The 14,666-nt window shown below is 40.5% G+C and overlaps 1 protein-coding gene across 3 annotated transcripts in view; it reads right to left on the bottom strand.

The window, feature by feature from the left end:
- TTC12 (tetratricopeptide repeat domain 12) overlaps positions 1-14,666 on the bottom strand; it is a 355,554-nt gene that overhangs the window by 108,305 nt on the left and 232,583 nt on the right. For all 3 annotated transcript variants that reach the window (XM_073603090.1, XM_073603091.1, XM_073603092.1), the window contains 2 exons: positions 8,657-8,749; positions 1,900-1,960 (listed from right to left, as the gene is read on the bottom strand). In XM_073603090.1, the coding sequence (XP_073459191.1) occupies positions 1,900-1,960; positions 8,657-8,749 (154 nt within the window). The remainder of the gene's footprint in view (positions 1-1,899; positions 1,961-8,656; positions 8,750-14,666) is intronic.

Genomic DNA, 14,666 nt, shown 5'->3' with positions numbered 1-14,666 from the left:
AAACAGCTGGTACTGAATCAGTGCCATACTTGACTGCCACTGTCCTGGATGACAGGCCCCATGCTTTAACTGCAAAACATCACACACAGTATATCAACTAAGGTGGATAAACTTGCTCAGGACCCGAGGGGAGAAATAGCATTGATAGGGGTGCGCACATATCATTTGGCAACTACATTTTATGAACTAAAGCAATGTTCAGGTGTTAGAGGAAGAAAATCTTCCTCTGAGATAGAATGTTTCCAACTTCAGTAGGAAGATCTAAAGCACGAGGAGCGGCACCAAAATCTCTGCATTAGAGGGAACCCAGAATCTGTGGGGGACACGGAGATTCAATCATACCTAGTGGGCTTATTCACTACTCTAGCCCCAAATATGCCTGATATAGACTGCCGTATAGACAGTGCCCTAAACCTAACTGGGCCCTAAACCACCAGCTAGCGCTAGACCAGGAGATATACTGTAATTGTATGCTTCCATTACTATGACAGTAAAGAAGTGCTTTTGCCAAACACATGTAAGAAGTCAGATATGCGCCATAATCTTCAGTGATCTTTTTCCACTACTCGTGTCAAATTCCATAACCTAAGACCTGTTACATCTCATCTTCAGAAAATACACTATGACTGATTGACAACGAAAAACTGTCAGGAAACTTATACAGCTAATGCTCATTTTCACACTGCTAATGCTCATTCCCGTGCAGCTACTGCTCATTCACATGCAGCTAAAGCTTGTGCCCATGTGCCAGCACACAGACGTTCTCGGGCTAGTATTCGGCGTGCACTGACACGTAGGCATATTTGTTTGCATTAGCGAGCATTAGCGAGCATTAGCGTGCACGTCCAAGTGCATTGGTGACAAGCTGCCTATTTAAAGGAAATCCTAGTGTGTGCAGATTGCTGGATGCTTCCCTGGTACTGACCTCAGCATGCTACTGGACCTTGCTCTGCCTGCTTCCCTGGTACTGACCTCAGCCTGCTACTAAACCTTGCTCTGCCTGCTTCCTGTCCACATGGCTGCCTCACTGTGTATGACCCTAGCTCACCTTGACTACGTCTCAGTCTGTGGCAATCACCTGCACCAAGCTACTGGCACCCATGATTCCTTGAGCCTTGTATCTCTGTCACCACATTCAGGGGTGCTTAGACCCCAGTCACAAGGGAAGCCCTCTCGTCAACTTGGCCTCCAACCAAGGTACATGACACATACTTGCACATTCTTGACTCTCTGCTCTGTTAAAATAAAGTTTTCACAAGGGGCATATTACATTTGGACTTATAAAGTCATATTGTGGTTATGAAGAAGTTAAAAGAACAAGTCTTAAATGGTTATTTTTGATCATCTGAATCTGTTATATTAGTGTAAGCTTAACTCTAACAGATTACTTGATCCCTGGTGCAAAAGATATCAAGTAAAGCTATTTGGGGTTGACATAAATTTACATAAAAACTGTACTCAAGAAAGATAAAGTAACAATGTTTGAGGAGCTACATGATCAGATTGGGTCTGGAGGAGAGGGGACACAGGAACTAAGTGGATACACAATAGATGAGTAGGCATGTTGAAGAAGGGCACAGACATAGGACATGAATAGGGACAACTAAGGAGAACAGAAACACAAAATCAAAAAATAGCAGCAAACCTTGAGAAAAATATACTACTTGTTTTAATGTTGTATACAAAGGGGTTTCCAAAGTCCCCAGATTACAGGAACTAGAGTGGACTGGTGGGCTACAGATTTTAAGTGATGAACAGGTAAACTATGCTGCTTGTATGCAATTTAAGGTTCATTTTCAATTTTGACTGCATGGTATCTTTATTATTTAAATCTAAAGATATTCACTTCCTTTAAATAAGTTATTTTGTATCCAGACTTAATATAATCATTACTCTTACCAGAAGTGAGGTAAACGAGGAAAGCAATTCTAATGAAGAGGCCCTGAAATACGGATTCAACCTGGAGATGAATAAAACAGCAAGAGTGGTCAGATGCATTTGTTCGCTGTTACTTGAGAGAGTTCCTCTCTCATAAATTACAACACATTGGCACACTACTTACAGGAAAACCTCAAAAAAGCATCATCTTATCCATTTTAAAATTAATAGTTTCAAAAGTGGAACTAGACTTAGCTTTTTTTATTTCTTATGTTTACACTGTTTAAGCAACTTATTTCTGTTTTTAATGACTTGAGCACTTTCTGATAACTAGTGTAATGTTTTTGGAAGGTAAAAGTGAATTTGTCTTTTAATACTTGGTAGAACTACCAATGACTTTATTAACAACTGGGAATCTTTTCTGAGAAGGTCTGTACCAGCTGTGTGTGTGTTTTGAAATCCTAGAATTCCTGCTCACTCTTCTTCACATTGCATCAGAATACTCTAGTAAGGCTGCTAGGTTAAAATTTGTTTTCAGCTCCACTGTAATGAGTGGGGCACTGGTTGATTTTTTTGGTCTGTTCAGGGTTTCCTGAACTGAGAGTTTGATTCCTCCCACCTGCCTCTGAAAGAAGTTCACAGAGTATAGGACAGGGAGATTCAAAAGATCAGTGCGAATATTCATCATGCCCCAACCAATCACTGGAACGAGGCCTGAGCAGAGTGTTATTTTCTCATCAGGAAGGGAGGCCTCCTGGGGCTGTTAACCCTAGAAAAAGAAACACTAAGACAAGAGACTGCAGTCAGTCTCAACAACTGATAGGCAGAGGGCCTGGAGAAGATTGCCAAATTATTAGACTTGCTGGAAGGCACTGTCTTTAAGTCCTGGTCTAGAGAAGGATCTTGTTATCTCCCTCACTGATACCCTACCTGTCGGTGCTGGGTGGCAGACAGCTCCCGGGACACTGAGTAAAGAACTTGCTGTGGACTAATAGCTGTGCAGTGCCAGAGGAGAACAAAGTGGCAGAGGTAGCTATATGGGCTGGGGATGCTCTTATAGAGTCCTAGATATACTGGCAATTCCATTTTACCTCCAGAAAAGCCTCTATTGGAAGATTAGAGGGAAGTATGTCCTCCTATTGTTGCAACAGATCAGTTTGAAGTATCCTATGACCCTTAACCCCTATCCTGTTGAAGTTCTTCAGCAATAAATAATATAAAGATATCCCCTAGACTGAGCCTGAATTTTCGGTGTGCATGGACTGTGCTTGTGACTGGCAGCATCTGTACTACATTGGGAGACCTGGGTATATTCTCAGTGGCCCCTTTAGAGGTAAGTGCTACAACACCATTGCTTTAGCTCTGTCAGGGTGCATGGGGATCCATTCTACATGGCAATTTTCAAGTCTTTTATCCAATTGTCAAATGGATTGTGGTTTGGTCTTTAAATGAGCCAGTCGAGCCACTCGGTTCTCACTCTGCAGCTTTATGCATTTAGAAACTGTATACCCCTGAAAGTTAAACATCCACTCCTTTCTCATGTCGCTTGAAGAATTAAATAGGTTTTACTCTAGATATTTCCTTTTATTTGGCTTCATCCATCTTGCCCTGAATTCTAATTAATTTCTCAGACCCTCTGATGGGAAACATTCCCATATATTATGTTAGCAGCAGCATAGTTCATGTTGTTCGCAGAGTGATGAGCTTAGTTGCCTTTCCAACACGCACAGAAGAATTCAATAAAGTCTTAACACTTTTCTGGCAATAGGTCCCTTTGGAACATTACTGACACGGGTGACAAAAGCAGGTAGTTCTAACTACCTCCACTTCAAGAATCTGTTGAAACAGCAGCGTCATATTCTTAAAGAATTACCGTCAGTTCAAAGATTAAGAAACTGGAGGTATTTATGTCCAGCTCTGAGCTGGCATACAAAGGAACACCAGTAATCAGAGTGGGTCATTTATGTGACATCCTCCAGTGTACAGGTTTATTTCCAGACCCACTTAGCAGGAAATGCCCATATTTGGGAAATTACCAAAGTCACTCGCTCCCCCCATTAAGCACGACTTACTTTTGATTGACAATACACAGCAGTGGGTGGATTCAGAAGCCACTATTATACTAAATAGCTGCTGTTGATCTGCCCATGAGCTGGCACGAGAATGCGCAATGGCTCGTGTGCGTGCACGAGTTCACGCATACGTATTAGCCAATACCCAATTCTTGCAAGCATGAACAGGAATCTGTTTTAGCCCATGCACAGTTTGCCTTTTCTAACAAAGACACTTAAACATCTTAAGATTGCTGTTCATATTAAGCATCAGCTGATGTGAATTATATCTTGAAAAAAGGAGCTCTCTGAAGAGAGAATAGCTGATCTGCATAAGGTTGAAAAAGGACACAAAGCAATCTCAAAGTGTTTAGGCATTCTTTAGACTACTGTTGAACTTGCCGGCCTCCTAACTGGGAACATACTTTCTGATTTTGACATTAAATACTGAGGTTATGACTCCAGCTAGATGCCATAACCCACATATCATTTTTTCTCTTAGGCAGTAGGCTTTGATAAAAGTGATCCCAGTGGCGGATTCACATCGAGACCACTTTCATAGGCGGTGAGAGAGGTGCCCCCCCCCCCCCCCCCCACCGCTTCCTGGTAATTTTTGAGCTTACTAGACCTATTTGTTAAGCCTGGAAACGATCCAATGTGGCCATCTGCTGGGCAGGAAGTTGAGTGAGGGCAACTTTTTTTTTTTTTTTTTTTTTTAAATCAACTTTATTCGTTTTCTTCACAGTTACAAATTGTGATATAAAAATATATAAAAAATGACCACATTAAAAGCAATACAGAATATATCTGAGAGCATGTCACAGTATTTAACCCCTTTATCCCCCTATTTTATTAGCTACCCCTTTTATCCCTTCCTTCCCCTCCTTGCATATATTCTGGGTTCCCTGGAACGCAGGTGGGATGCACGCCGTGGACCGGCTTCTCCTACACACCACGTCTGCTTGTTTTAAGCTATCCCATACTGTGGATGGGAAGCTATTGATTTTAATCAACTTATTTTTAATTAAAACTTTACTTTAACTACTACACAATGGGAGCACTTTTCTTCCTCCCTCTGAGGACCCATGCCTGATAAAGCTGTGGAGTGACCCCCAGGAGAAGCTGATTGGTGCATAACACCCCTAGTGTGTGGAAACAGTTACAGCAACCTATTGGACCACTATTGGGAAAGCTGGGAGAGCTCAGGAGGCAGTCCATCCATGGTACCCACATATGCCTAATACCCCTGCAGGGGTAACAACTTCTGATAAGTGGGGACCCAACAGGGGGAGCACTACAAGTCACTTGGTTTGCTGAGCACTGAAATCACTTCTAAGAGCTGGAATTAGCCACCCTGGAATCACAATTTTACCCACTTTTCACCAGTTTTTTGGACTTTTTATGCTGTATTTATATACACACAGTGTGTGTGGGACCCTTTATATATATTTCTAAGTGATACGTTTATATATGGGACTTTATTATATACGATTGGTTTATTTTATTTTTCCACGTCACCTATACTACAGTTTGGTCATTTTTCATCCTTTTTATTATTGTCATTTTGGTCTTTTCAGTTTACACTACTATTGGATTTTGTATTATGTGTTTAGGCTGACACTCCAGTACATCTGTTTGAAACTTACTGTACATATATGGGCTTACTGTAGACATATATGCACCAGCACACATTTTTTTCACTATTTGATGTGTAAACTTACATACCGTATATCTAGCCTTACTGGGATAGGCTCTCCCCTTTTTTTCTATAGGGTGGGCTTATAGTTAACTATCCCCATACCTTACAGGGTAGCGCCATTCACCCCATTCTTTATTTATTTATTCTCTGTAAGTTCCTTTGGGAACCCAATAGGGGGGGGCTGCAACCCGCAGTTATCCTGAGCGCAGAGTATACTACTTATTTGAGTGAGGGCAACTTTGCCCTCACTCGGCTTTATGCCCTTGGAAGACCGCAGCAACCTCTGACATCTCCTCCGGTTCTCGGCATAAGATTTTTTTTTCTTAAAGTCAAAATGTTTTTTTTTTTCTTTTGCTTTTAAAGGTAAATGAGAGATCTGGGGTCTTTTTGACAATTGTTAAAGCAAGACCAATAACCCTAGTGCAAGAACTCCTCCAGGGTAACCTGTAAAAAATTTTAAAGCGTCGCCTATGGAGATTTTTAATTACCTTAGTTTGTCACCATTCTACGAGCGTGCACAATTTTAAAGCATGACATGTTAGGTATCTATTTACTCGGCGTAACATCATCTTTTAATTCATACAAAAAAAATTGGAATAACTATTGTGTTTTTTTTTTTTTTTATTCATTCCAAAAAAAAAAAATGCATTTGAAAGGTCGTTGCTCAAATACTGTGTGACATAAAATATTTAAACAACCGCCATTTTATTCTCTCTATGGTATCTGCCTAAAAATGTATATATACAGTCAGGTCCATAAATATTGGGACATCGACACAATTCTAATCTTTTTGGCTCTATACACCACCACAATGGATTTGAAATGAAACAAACAAGATGTGCTTTAACTGCAGAAGTTCAGCTTTAATTTGAGGGTATTTACATCCAAATCAGGTGAACGGAGTAGGAATTACAATGGTTTGTATATGTGCCTCCCACTTTTTAAGGGACCAAAAGTAATGGGACAATTGGCTGCTCAGCTGTCCCATGGCCAGGTGTGTGTTATTCCCTCATTATCCCATTTACAAGGAGCAGATAAAAGGTCAAGAGTTCATTTCAAGTGTGCTATTTGCATTTGGAATCTGTTGCTGTCAACTCTCAATATGAGATCCAAAGAGCTGTCACTATCAGTGAAGCAAGCCATCATTAGGCTGAATAAACAAAACAAACCCATCAGAGAGATAGCAAAAACATTAGGTGTGGCCAAATCAACTGTTTGGAACATCCTTAAAAAGAAAGAATGCACCGCGTTTGGTGAGCTCAGCAACACCAAAAGACCCGGAAGACCACGGAAAACAACTGTGGTGGATGACCGAAGAATTATTTCCCTGGTGAAGAAAACACCCTTCACAACAGTTGGCCAGATCAAGAACACTTTCCAGGAGGTAGGTGTATGTGTGTCAAAGTCAACAATCAAGAGAAGACTTCACCAGAGTAAATACAGAGGGTTCACCACAAGATGTAAACCATTGGTGAGCCTCAAAAACAGGAAGGCCAGATTAGAGTTTGCCAAACAACATCTACAAAAGCCTTCACAGTTCTGGAACAACATCCTATGGACAGATGAGACCAAGATCAACTTGTACCAGAGTGATGGGAAGAGAAGAGTATGGAGAAGGAAAGGAACTGCTCATGATCCAAAGCATACCACCTCATCAGCGAAGCATGGTGGTGGTAGTGTCATGGCGTGGGCATGTATGGCTGCCAATGGAACTGGTTCTCTTGTATTTATTGATGATGTGACTGCTGAAAAAAGCAGCAGGATGAATTCTGAAGTGTTTTGGGCAATATTATCTGCTCATATTCTGCAAAATGCTTCAGAACTCATTGGACAGCGCTTCACAGTGCAGATGGACAATGACCCAAAGCATACTGCGAAAGCATCCAAAGAGTTTTCTAAGGGAAAGAAGTGGAATGTTATGCAAAGGCCAAGTCAATCACCTGACCTGAATCTGATTGAGCATGCATTTCACTTGCTGAAGACAAAACTGAAGGGAAAATGCCCCAAGAACAAACAAGAACTGAAGACAGCTGCAGTAGAGGCCTGGCAGAGCATCACCAGGGATGAAACCCAGTGTCTGGTGATGTCTATGCGTTCCAGACTTCAGGCTGTAATTGACTGCAAAGGATTTGCAACCACGTATTAAAAAGTGAAAGTTTGATGGATGAATGTTAATCTGTCCCATTACTTTTGGTCCCTTAAAAAGTGGGAGGCACATATACAAACTGTTGTAATTCCTACACCGTTCACCTGATTTGGCTGTAAATACCCTCAAATTAAAGCTGAAAGTCTGCAGTTAAAGCACATCTCATTTCATTTCAATTCCATTGTGGTGGTGTATAGAGTCAAAAAGATTAGAATTGTGTCAATGTCCCAATATTTATGGACCAGACTGTATATATATTCTGACAAATGTCAGAAGAAGGCTAGGTCGGCAAATGGTTAAATTGAGACAGTTTAGTACTGTGGCTACTCTTTCTAGAAGTGTGCACCCATCCAGGATGACTCCCAAGGCATAATGCAACTTCCTCAATGAGGTAAAGAAGAACCCACAGGTAAAAGCTAATGGCTTGAAGACATGACTGGAACTGGCAGATCAGATTAGATCACATTTTATTTTTACAATTAAAAATTTTAATTAGTTCAGAAAGCAAGTTAATACCAAGGGCTTCACATACTTTTTTTGCCACTCTAAACATTATAAATATTGAATGTTCTAAATGTAAATTTGGCTGTTTATTATAGTATATTTGTATATGCACTTGAAGGAAAAGTTTGAAAAGCTGTCTTGCAAAGCTGAAAGTGATGGTAATAGACATACATTTGAAGCATTGCAGAAATCAGGTACTCGTATGTTTTCACATATCTTCTATTTGCTACAAATAAAAAAGTAATAAGAACATGATTTGAATTCTCGGATGGATTGATATCCCCTCAAAATTTCCTGTAATGTTCCACAAGCACTGACTTTCTATAAAAGCTGTTTTTTAGCAGTGTATGACAGAGAAGTCAACCTAAAGTGTATTACCTCTGGTCCTGTGTCAGGCCGTACAGTATGTCCATGGCTTCACCTGCTCTCCCATCCATTACTGACACATATTCTAGAAGAGATTTCAACAACCTAGAAGATGAAAGAAAGTGTCAGCTGATAGTGTTCATTACTAATTTTTAGAAAGAGGGATTTGGGACTAAAGGGATAAGAATCTTAGAAGTATGTGATACACAGATCCTATTCAGAACACACTGAAAACCATAAATAACATGTATTTAGAATAAATACTCTTCATGGATTATGAAAGATTATAGGCATACTGACTCAATTTTGGGCTTTATAAATTAAACAAATCAAAAAACAATGCAGGAACATAATAAGTACACTATATTACCAAAAGTATTGTGACGCCTGCCTTTCAATACACATGAACTTTAATGGCATCCCAGTCTTAGTCCATAGGGTTCAATATTAGGTTGTCTCACCCTTTGCAGCTATAACAGGTTCAACTCTTCTGGGAAGGCTGTCCACAAGGTTTAGGAGTGTGTATATGGGAATGTTTGAACATTCTTCCAGAAGCACATTTATGAGGCCAGGCACTGATGTCAGACGAGAAGGCCTGGCTCGCAGTCTAAGCTCTAATGTATCCCAAAGATGTTCTATCGGGTTGAGGTCAGAATTCTTTGCAGGCCAGTCAAGTTCCTCCACCCTAAACTCCCTCATCCATGTCTTTGTGGACCTTGCTTTGTGCACTGGTGCGCAGTCATGTTGGAACAGGAAGGGGCCATCCCCAAAACTCCCCAGTTGGGAACATGAAATTGTCCACAATGTCTTGGCATGCTGACGCCTTAAGAGTTCCAATTACTGGAACTAAGGGGCCAAGTCCAAACCCTGAAAAACCACCCCACACCATAATCCCCCCTCCACCAAATCATTTGAACCAGTGCACAAAGCAAGGTCCATAAAGACATGGATGAGCAAGTTTGGGGTGGAGGAGTGAAAAGGGCCAAGAACAGTAAGGTTGAGGAAGAAAAGACTAGATGATCCTGGATGTCCTCTAGCTTTGAAATGAAGTGGGCTCAATCTGACTTGCAACTGACAACTCTTAAAGTGGTTGTAAACTCTGTTCTACCACTTGTGCCTGCAGGCAAGCCTATAGTGATGCTTACCTGTAGGTACTTGCACAGTTTAGGAGATATTCAGAGTGCATGCAGCCGGTGACGTTACCAGCACATGCGCTCTGAAGGTCGGACATACAGTGCCGTACCTTCAGAACTCGTGGTGTAAAACGGTTGGCTCCCAAGCTCATTGCGCCCCTGGCCACTCATGTAGCTGAAGGATGAAAACCCGGAAGGAAGACCGTAGAAAGATGTCAGCTCTCTCAGTGGTGACAGCGGTGCGCTGGAGGGCTTTGTTCTAAGGCAAGTCTCTCATAATGTGCTAGTATGTGATGCGCCTTGCAGGAGATTTTTTTTTTCCCATCAACAGCAGTTTACTACCGCTTTAAAACACACTGTCAGATTTGCACACAGTTAAATCAGTTCAAGCATTTTCTGTTCAGAAGAGGAGCATGTACAACTATGCAAGACTGAAGGTAAGGCAGGAGCTCATCTTTCGTTATCTTTGTAGCGCCCTCCTAGCATAGGATGCTAAGTAAATCTAGCTTTTGACTCACAGCCATAGAACTGACCATGCTAGAATGAATGTACTCTCATTCTTAGTATGATCAGTTTGAAACAGGAAAGCAGGGGAGCTGGCAGGATCATCATTTTTTTTTTACACAAAGGAAGAAAAACTTAGAGAACAGGATACTTTTTTAACACAAGTACATGATACAACAGACACATATCAGGAAAATGAAATGTTGGGGTAAAATACTCATTAAAACTTGGCGTTCTGCTTTAAATATGATACTTTTGAAAGATATATACCCTTATTATAATTAATAAAAATGCTTAAAGCGGAGTTCCAACGACATGTTAGATTTTTTTTTAATAATGCATATCTTAGGATCATAACAGACTAATGCCACTCACGATTTTAGTAAATTTTGCCGCTAGATTTCAGATTTCAGATAAAAAAAAACCTTATATTTTCCTGTCTTGGCAGTTCCCATATTGATTGTGGGCATGTGAAGCCACAAGCATAATCTTCCAGGATACGTTGCAGCTGAATGACCAGCATGTACCACCCATTCTTGCACACGCACAGTATGAAAGGCTCGCATCGCCGTAAACTTCTCACGTTGCCATCACAACCGGCATTGTCGTTGGAAGTGCCCCCCTTGCGGTGATGGCAATGAAGATAAGCAACATACATCACTTCCGTCATCGCGTCACTTCCCGTTTCGAAATATCATGTTGATGAGCGGCAGCGATGCACACTGACTCTTGGGAATGACACAAAGCTCCCAGGAGACAGTGCACCGCCGGATATTACGGACATACCTGCGGGTGGCAGAAGGCGGAAGCTAAATAGAAAACCTTACTGTCTGGGTAAGCTGACATAAAAAAAAAAAAAACTTTCTATTACAGAAAATATATGCTCTAATAATACTTTTGAGAAAAAGTTTTAAAAGTGGGTGGAACTCCACTATAATATTAATAAGCATAAAAATGCCTCTTATTATTAACCCCTTCATGACAAATCCTGTGTTGGTAAAACTGTACATATTATTACAACTACTTGGTGTATCCAGGTGAATTACACCTTATTTTTGACAGGACAAATTGGGTTTTTATTTGGTGGTTTTGGTAATGGATATCTCTTGATTTCTTTTATTATCAAAGGAAAACTTTGGAAAGTTTGGCCTCTTCTGGGAGTACACTGTGCAGCATGCTCTCAGCACAAATACAGCGGCGCATATATTCAGCCCCACGAAAGAAAACCTACTTTTTATGAGGCTGCATACATGCATACACTCGTCAGGAAGGGGTTAATTAGCAAAACAAAAAATAACAATTCATAGGGAAGAAAAAACAATAAGCAAAATTAGGGAAAATGTCCAGTGTGGCCATTTAATTTACATTTGTGATTTTAGAGTTCTAACTGTGCACAGATACTTTTTTAAACTCTTTAGGCAAAGGAATGTTTATTGCATGTTTGCTGATGCAGGACTGCGATGTTCTGCAAAGTTAATGATACCAAAGTGATTCCTTTTATTCCCTGGAAATGTACGGGTAGCGGACTCTTGAGTCTTTATGCAAAAAGATTGTTCATATCTCTTGGCAACTCATTTACATTAGAATTAGTTTTATTTTCTCTGCTTAGCAGTGGTCTCCACCATTTCCGTTTATAACAACAAACATTTCCCAAGCCTACTGTTCAGGCTCAGCAAGGAGCTTTTGTTATCAGCTTAAAAATGCTTCTTATTCATAAATAAAAACACATTTTTTTATGTTCTTCTAACGGTAATGTGAGAAATATATATATATATATATTGTATTGTATTATGTACAGGTATACATTGCTGCCCTTGCAACAGAAAATTACAACATTTCACTGCTGAATACTTCTTCTGTGGATCAACAGCAATCAATTAAAATAGCCTTGAAAAATAGTTGGAGATAAGCTTACCATAGAATTTGTCTGCTCCCAGGTTTTTATGAATAAAGAATGTGAGAGCAGAGAAGAAAGTATCTGGATACTTTAGCAGAACAGTGTTACATTTGGATGAAAGGGTCAATTTGTCATTGTTCTAAACATACTTTAAAAGACTGCACTGAAAAATTACGATGTGAGGACCCCGGCACGTGCATTGGGAATAAAAAAGAATCCAATTATGTGTACATCCTTTTATTTTTTTTTGTATCAAACATCTTTAAAGCAGAAGTAAAGTCCAACACTTATCTTTTACCTTCTTCTGCCCCTTCCCTCAATTTTCCATAACCTACACCAACAATAAAAACTCTTTACTACTTACCTATTAGCAGCTGCAGGCTTTGTCCGACCTGACACCATCCTGAATCAGTTGAGTGACTCAGAAACCGGAAGCACTCAGCATTTTCTTGTTCGACTATTTTATTGAAGTATAACAAAGTGCATGAAAAAATGATCACAACAAAGAGGCTTAAAGTATATGCCATCAACAAATAGCATATTTAACCGCCTCACGCCCGACACCGCAGATGAATTGTGGCAGGGCGGACAACCTGCGCCAGGTCACGTACCTAATATGTGAACTGACACTTCCAGGTCAGGGGTGCACATGCTGTGTAATCAATGGGTCGCGGGTGGTGGGTTACCGTGGACTCAATGTCTGCCGGCACCCACCAATTACATGGAACACAGGCAGAATGATTATCTGCCTATGTAAACAAGGCAGATTGTCATTCTGTCAGAAGGGAAGGTATTGATCCTGTGTTTTTGCAAAGCAGCAAATCAGGAACACAGATCTTTGCCTTCCCCTAGTCAAAGCACCTTTCCCACAGTGAGCAAGCACAAACTAGGCACACATTTAACCCTTTGATCACCTCTGATGTTAGCCCCTTTCCAACCAATGTCATTAGTACAGTGACAGTATATATTTTTTGGCACAGATCACTGTATTAGTGTCACTGGTCTCCAAAAATTGTCAAAAGTGTCAGTTAGGTGTCCAATTTGTGTGCCGCAATATCGCAGTCCCGCTATAAGTTGATGATCACCACCATTACTAGTAGAAATAAATAAGTAAATAAAATAAAAATATCCCAAAGTTTGTAGATGCTTATTGAGGGTTTTTTTTTTTTACGAAAAAAATGTAGCAGAAATCATATTGGCCTAAATTGATGAAGAAATTTGATTTTTAAAAATTTTTGGGGGGGCCTAATTTATATCAGAAAGTGAAAAATATTGGGTTTTTTTTTCAAAATGGCTGGTCTTTTTTTGTTTATAGCGCAAAAATAGAAAAATGCAGCGGTGATCAAATGCCACCAAAGAAATCTCTATTTGTCAGGAAAAAAGGACAAAAAATGTATTTGGGTACAGTGTGGCACGGTCGCACAATTGTCAGTTAAAATAACGCATTGCTGTATCGCAAACAATGGCCTGTCATGAAGGGGGTAAATCTTCCGGAGCTGAAGTGGTTAAAGAATTACAAGGAAGGGGCAGTGTCCAGATATGCAGTGTATGACAAAAGGGGGCAAGCCCCCCAGTGGGAGAAGGTTAGGTTGCAAACTAGGATCAATAATGAAAATAATAAATAAATCTGGTTAGAAAGTACTATAGAGGTATAACTGGGAGCCTTGGAAAGGGGTGGTGGGAATAGGGTATTAAGTGCTACACCAGAGGCTCTCTAAGGAAGCTTATGGGAGAAACCTGAGGGTGGATGTCAAAATCAGTCTGTATAAATACTCCCAAAAAGTGGAAAGAGGGCAGTCTGTACTCCTATGATATCAAGGACAGGCTTAGGAAAGCTGTGTAGGGGACCAGTAGGAGAGGAAGTAGAAGATGGAGAGGGATGGTACAGGCTAAGTAGCAAGTGGAACAAAATGGGGTGGGGGGTATAGAGAAGAGGAGGGAGGTGTTACACTGAAAAATCTATATTTAAGATTTTTCATACCTCATAGATATGATGTGGGTTAAATGAGAGTGTATCTAATACACAATTATCTATCTCCTTACACCAAGGAAGAAAAATATTAGGTTGAAATAAAATATTTACGTGAAGGAATACAGAGTATATTCCTTAATACAGTAATCTACACACATCTACACCATATTTAGTTACAAGTAAAAGGGCATACCTTTCCCATAATTACCCATTCTTACCAAGGTCTCATCCTGGTGCCTGGTCTCCCTTAGCTCTGAGTATATCCCTTCATGCTGATGCCCCATAGGTTGGACTAGCTTGGATCATGATTGGAGGGCTTACTCCAAAAGGTCAGCCCCCTTTCCTGCAAATCCTTGTGGCTATTCTGGGCAGAAGATGTAATTGAATTTCCCCTGGAAGTTGATTATGGGTTGGGCTCCCTCCAATGCATATCCCAGCATGGGACCCTTTGAACAGATGGCGACCACGAAGGGACCCTTTGAAGCTAGTAGGTGTAAAACAATGGAATTGGCTCTC

Source organism: Aquarana catesbeiana, linkage group LG10 (assembly GCF_042186555.1).
Source record: "Aquarana catesbeiana isolate 2022-GZ linkage group LG10, ASM4218655v1, whole genome shotgun sequence".
Classification (NCBI taxonomy): Eukaryota; Metazoa; Chordata; class Amphibia; order Anura; family Ranidae; genus Aquarana; species Aquarana catesbeiana.
This window is presented reverse-complemented; position numbering and strand designations above follow the sequence as displayed.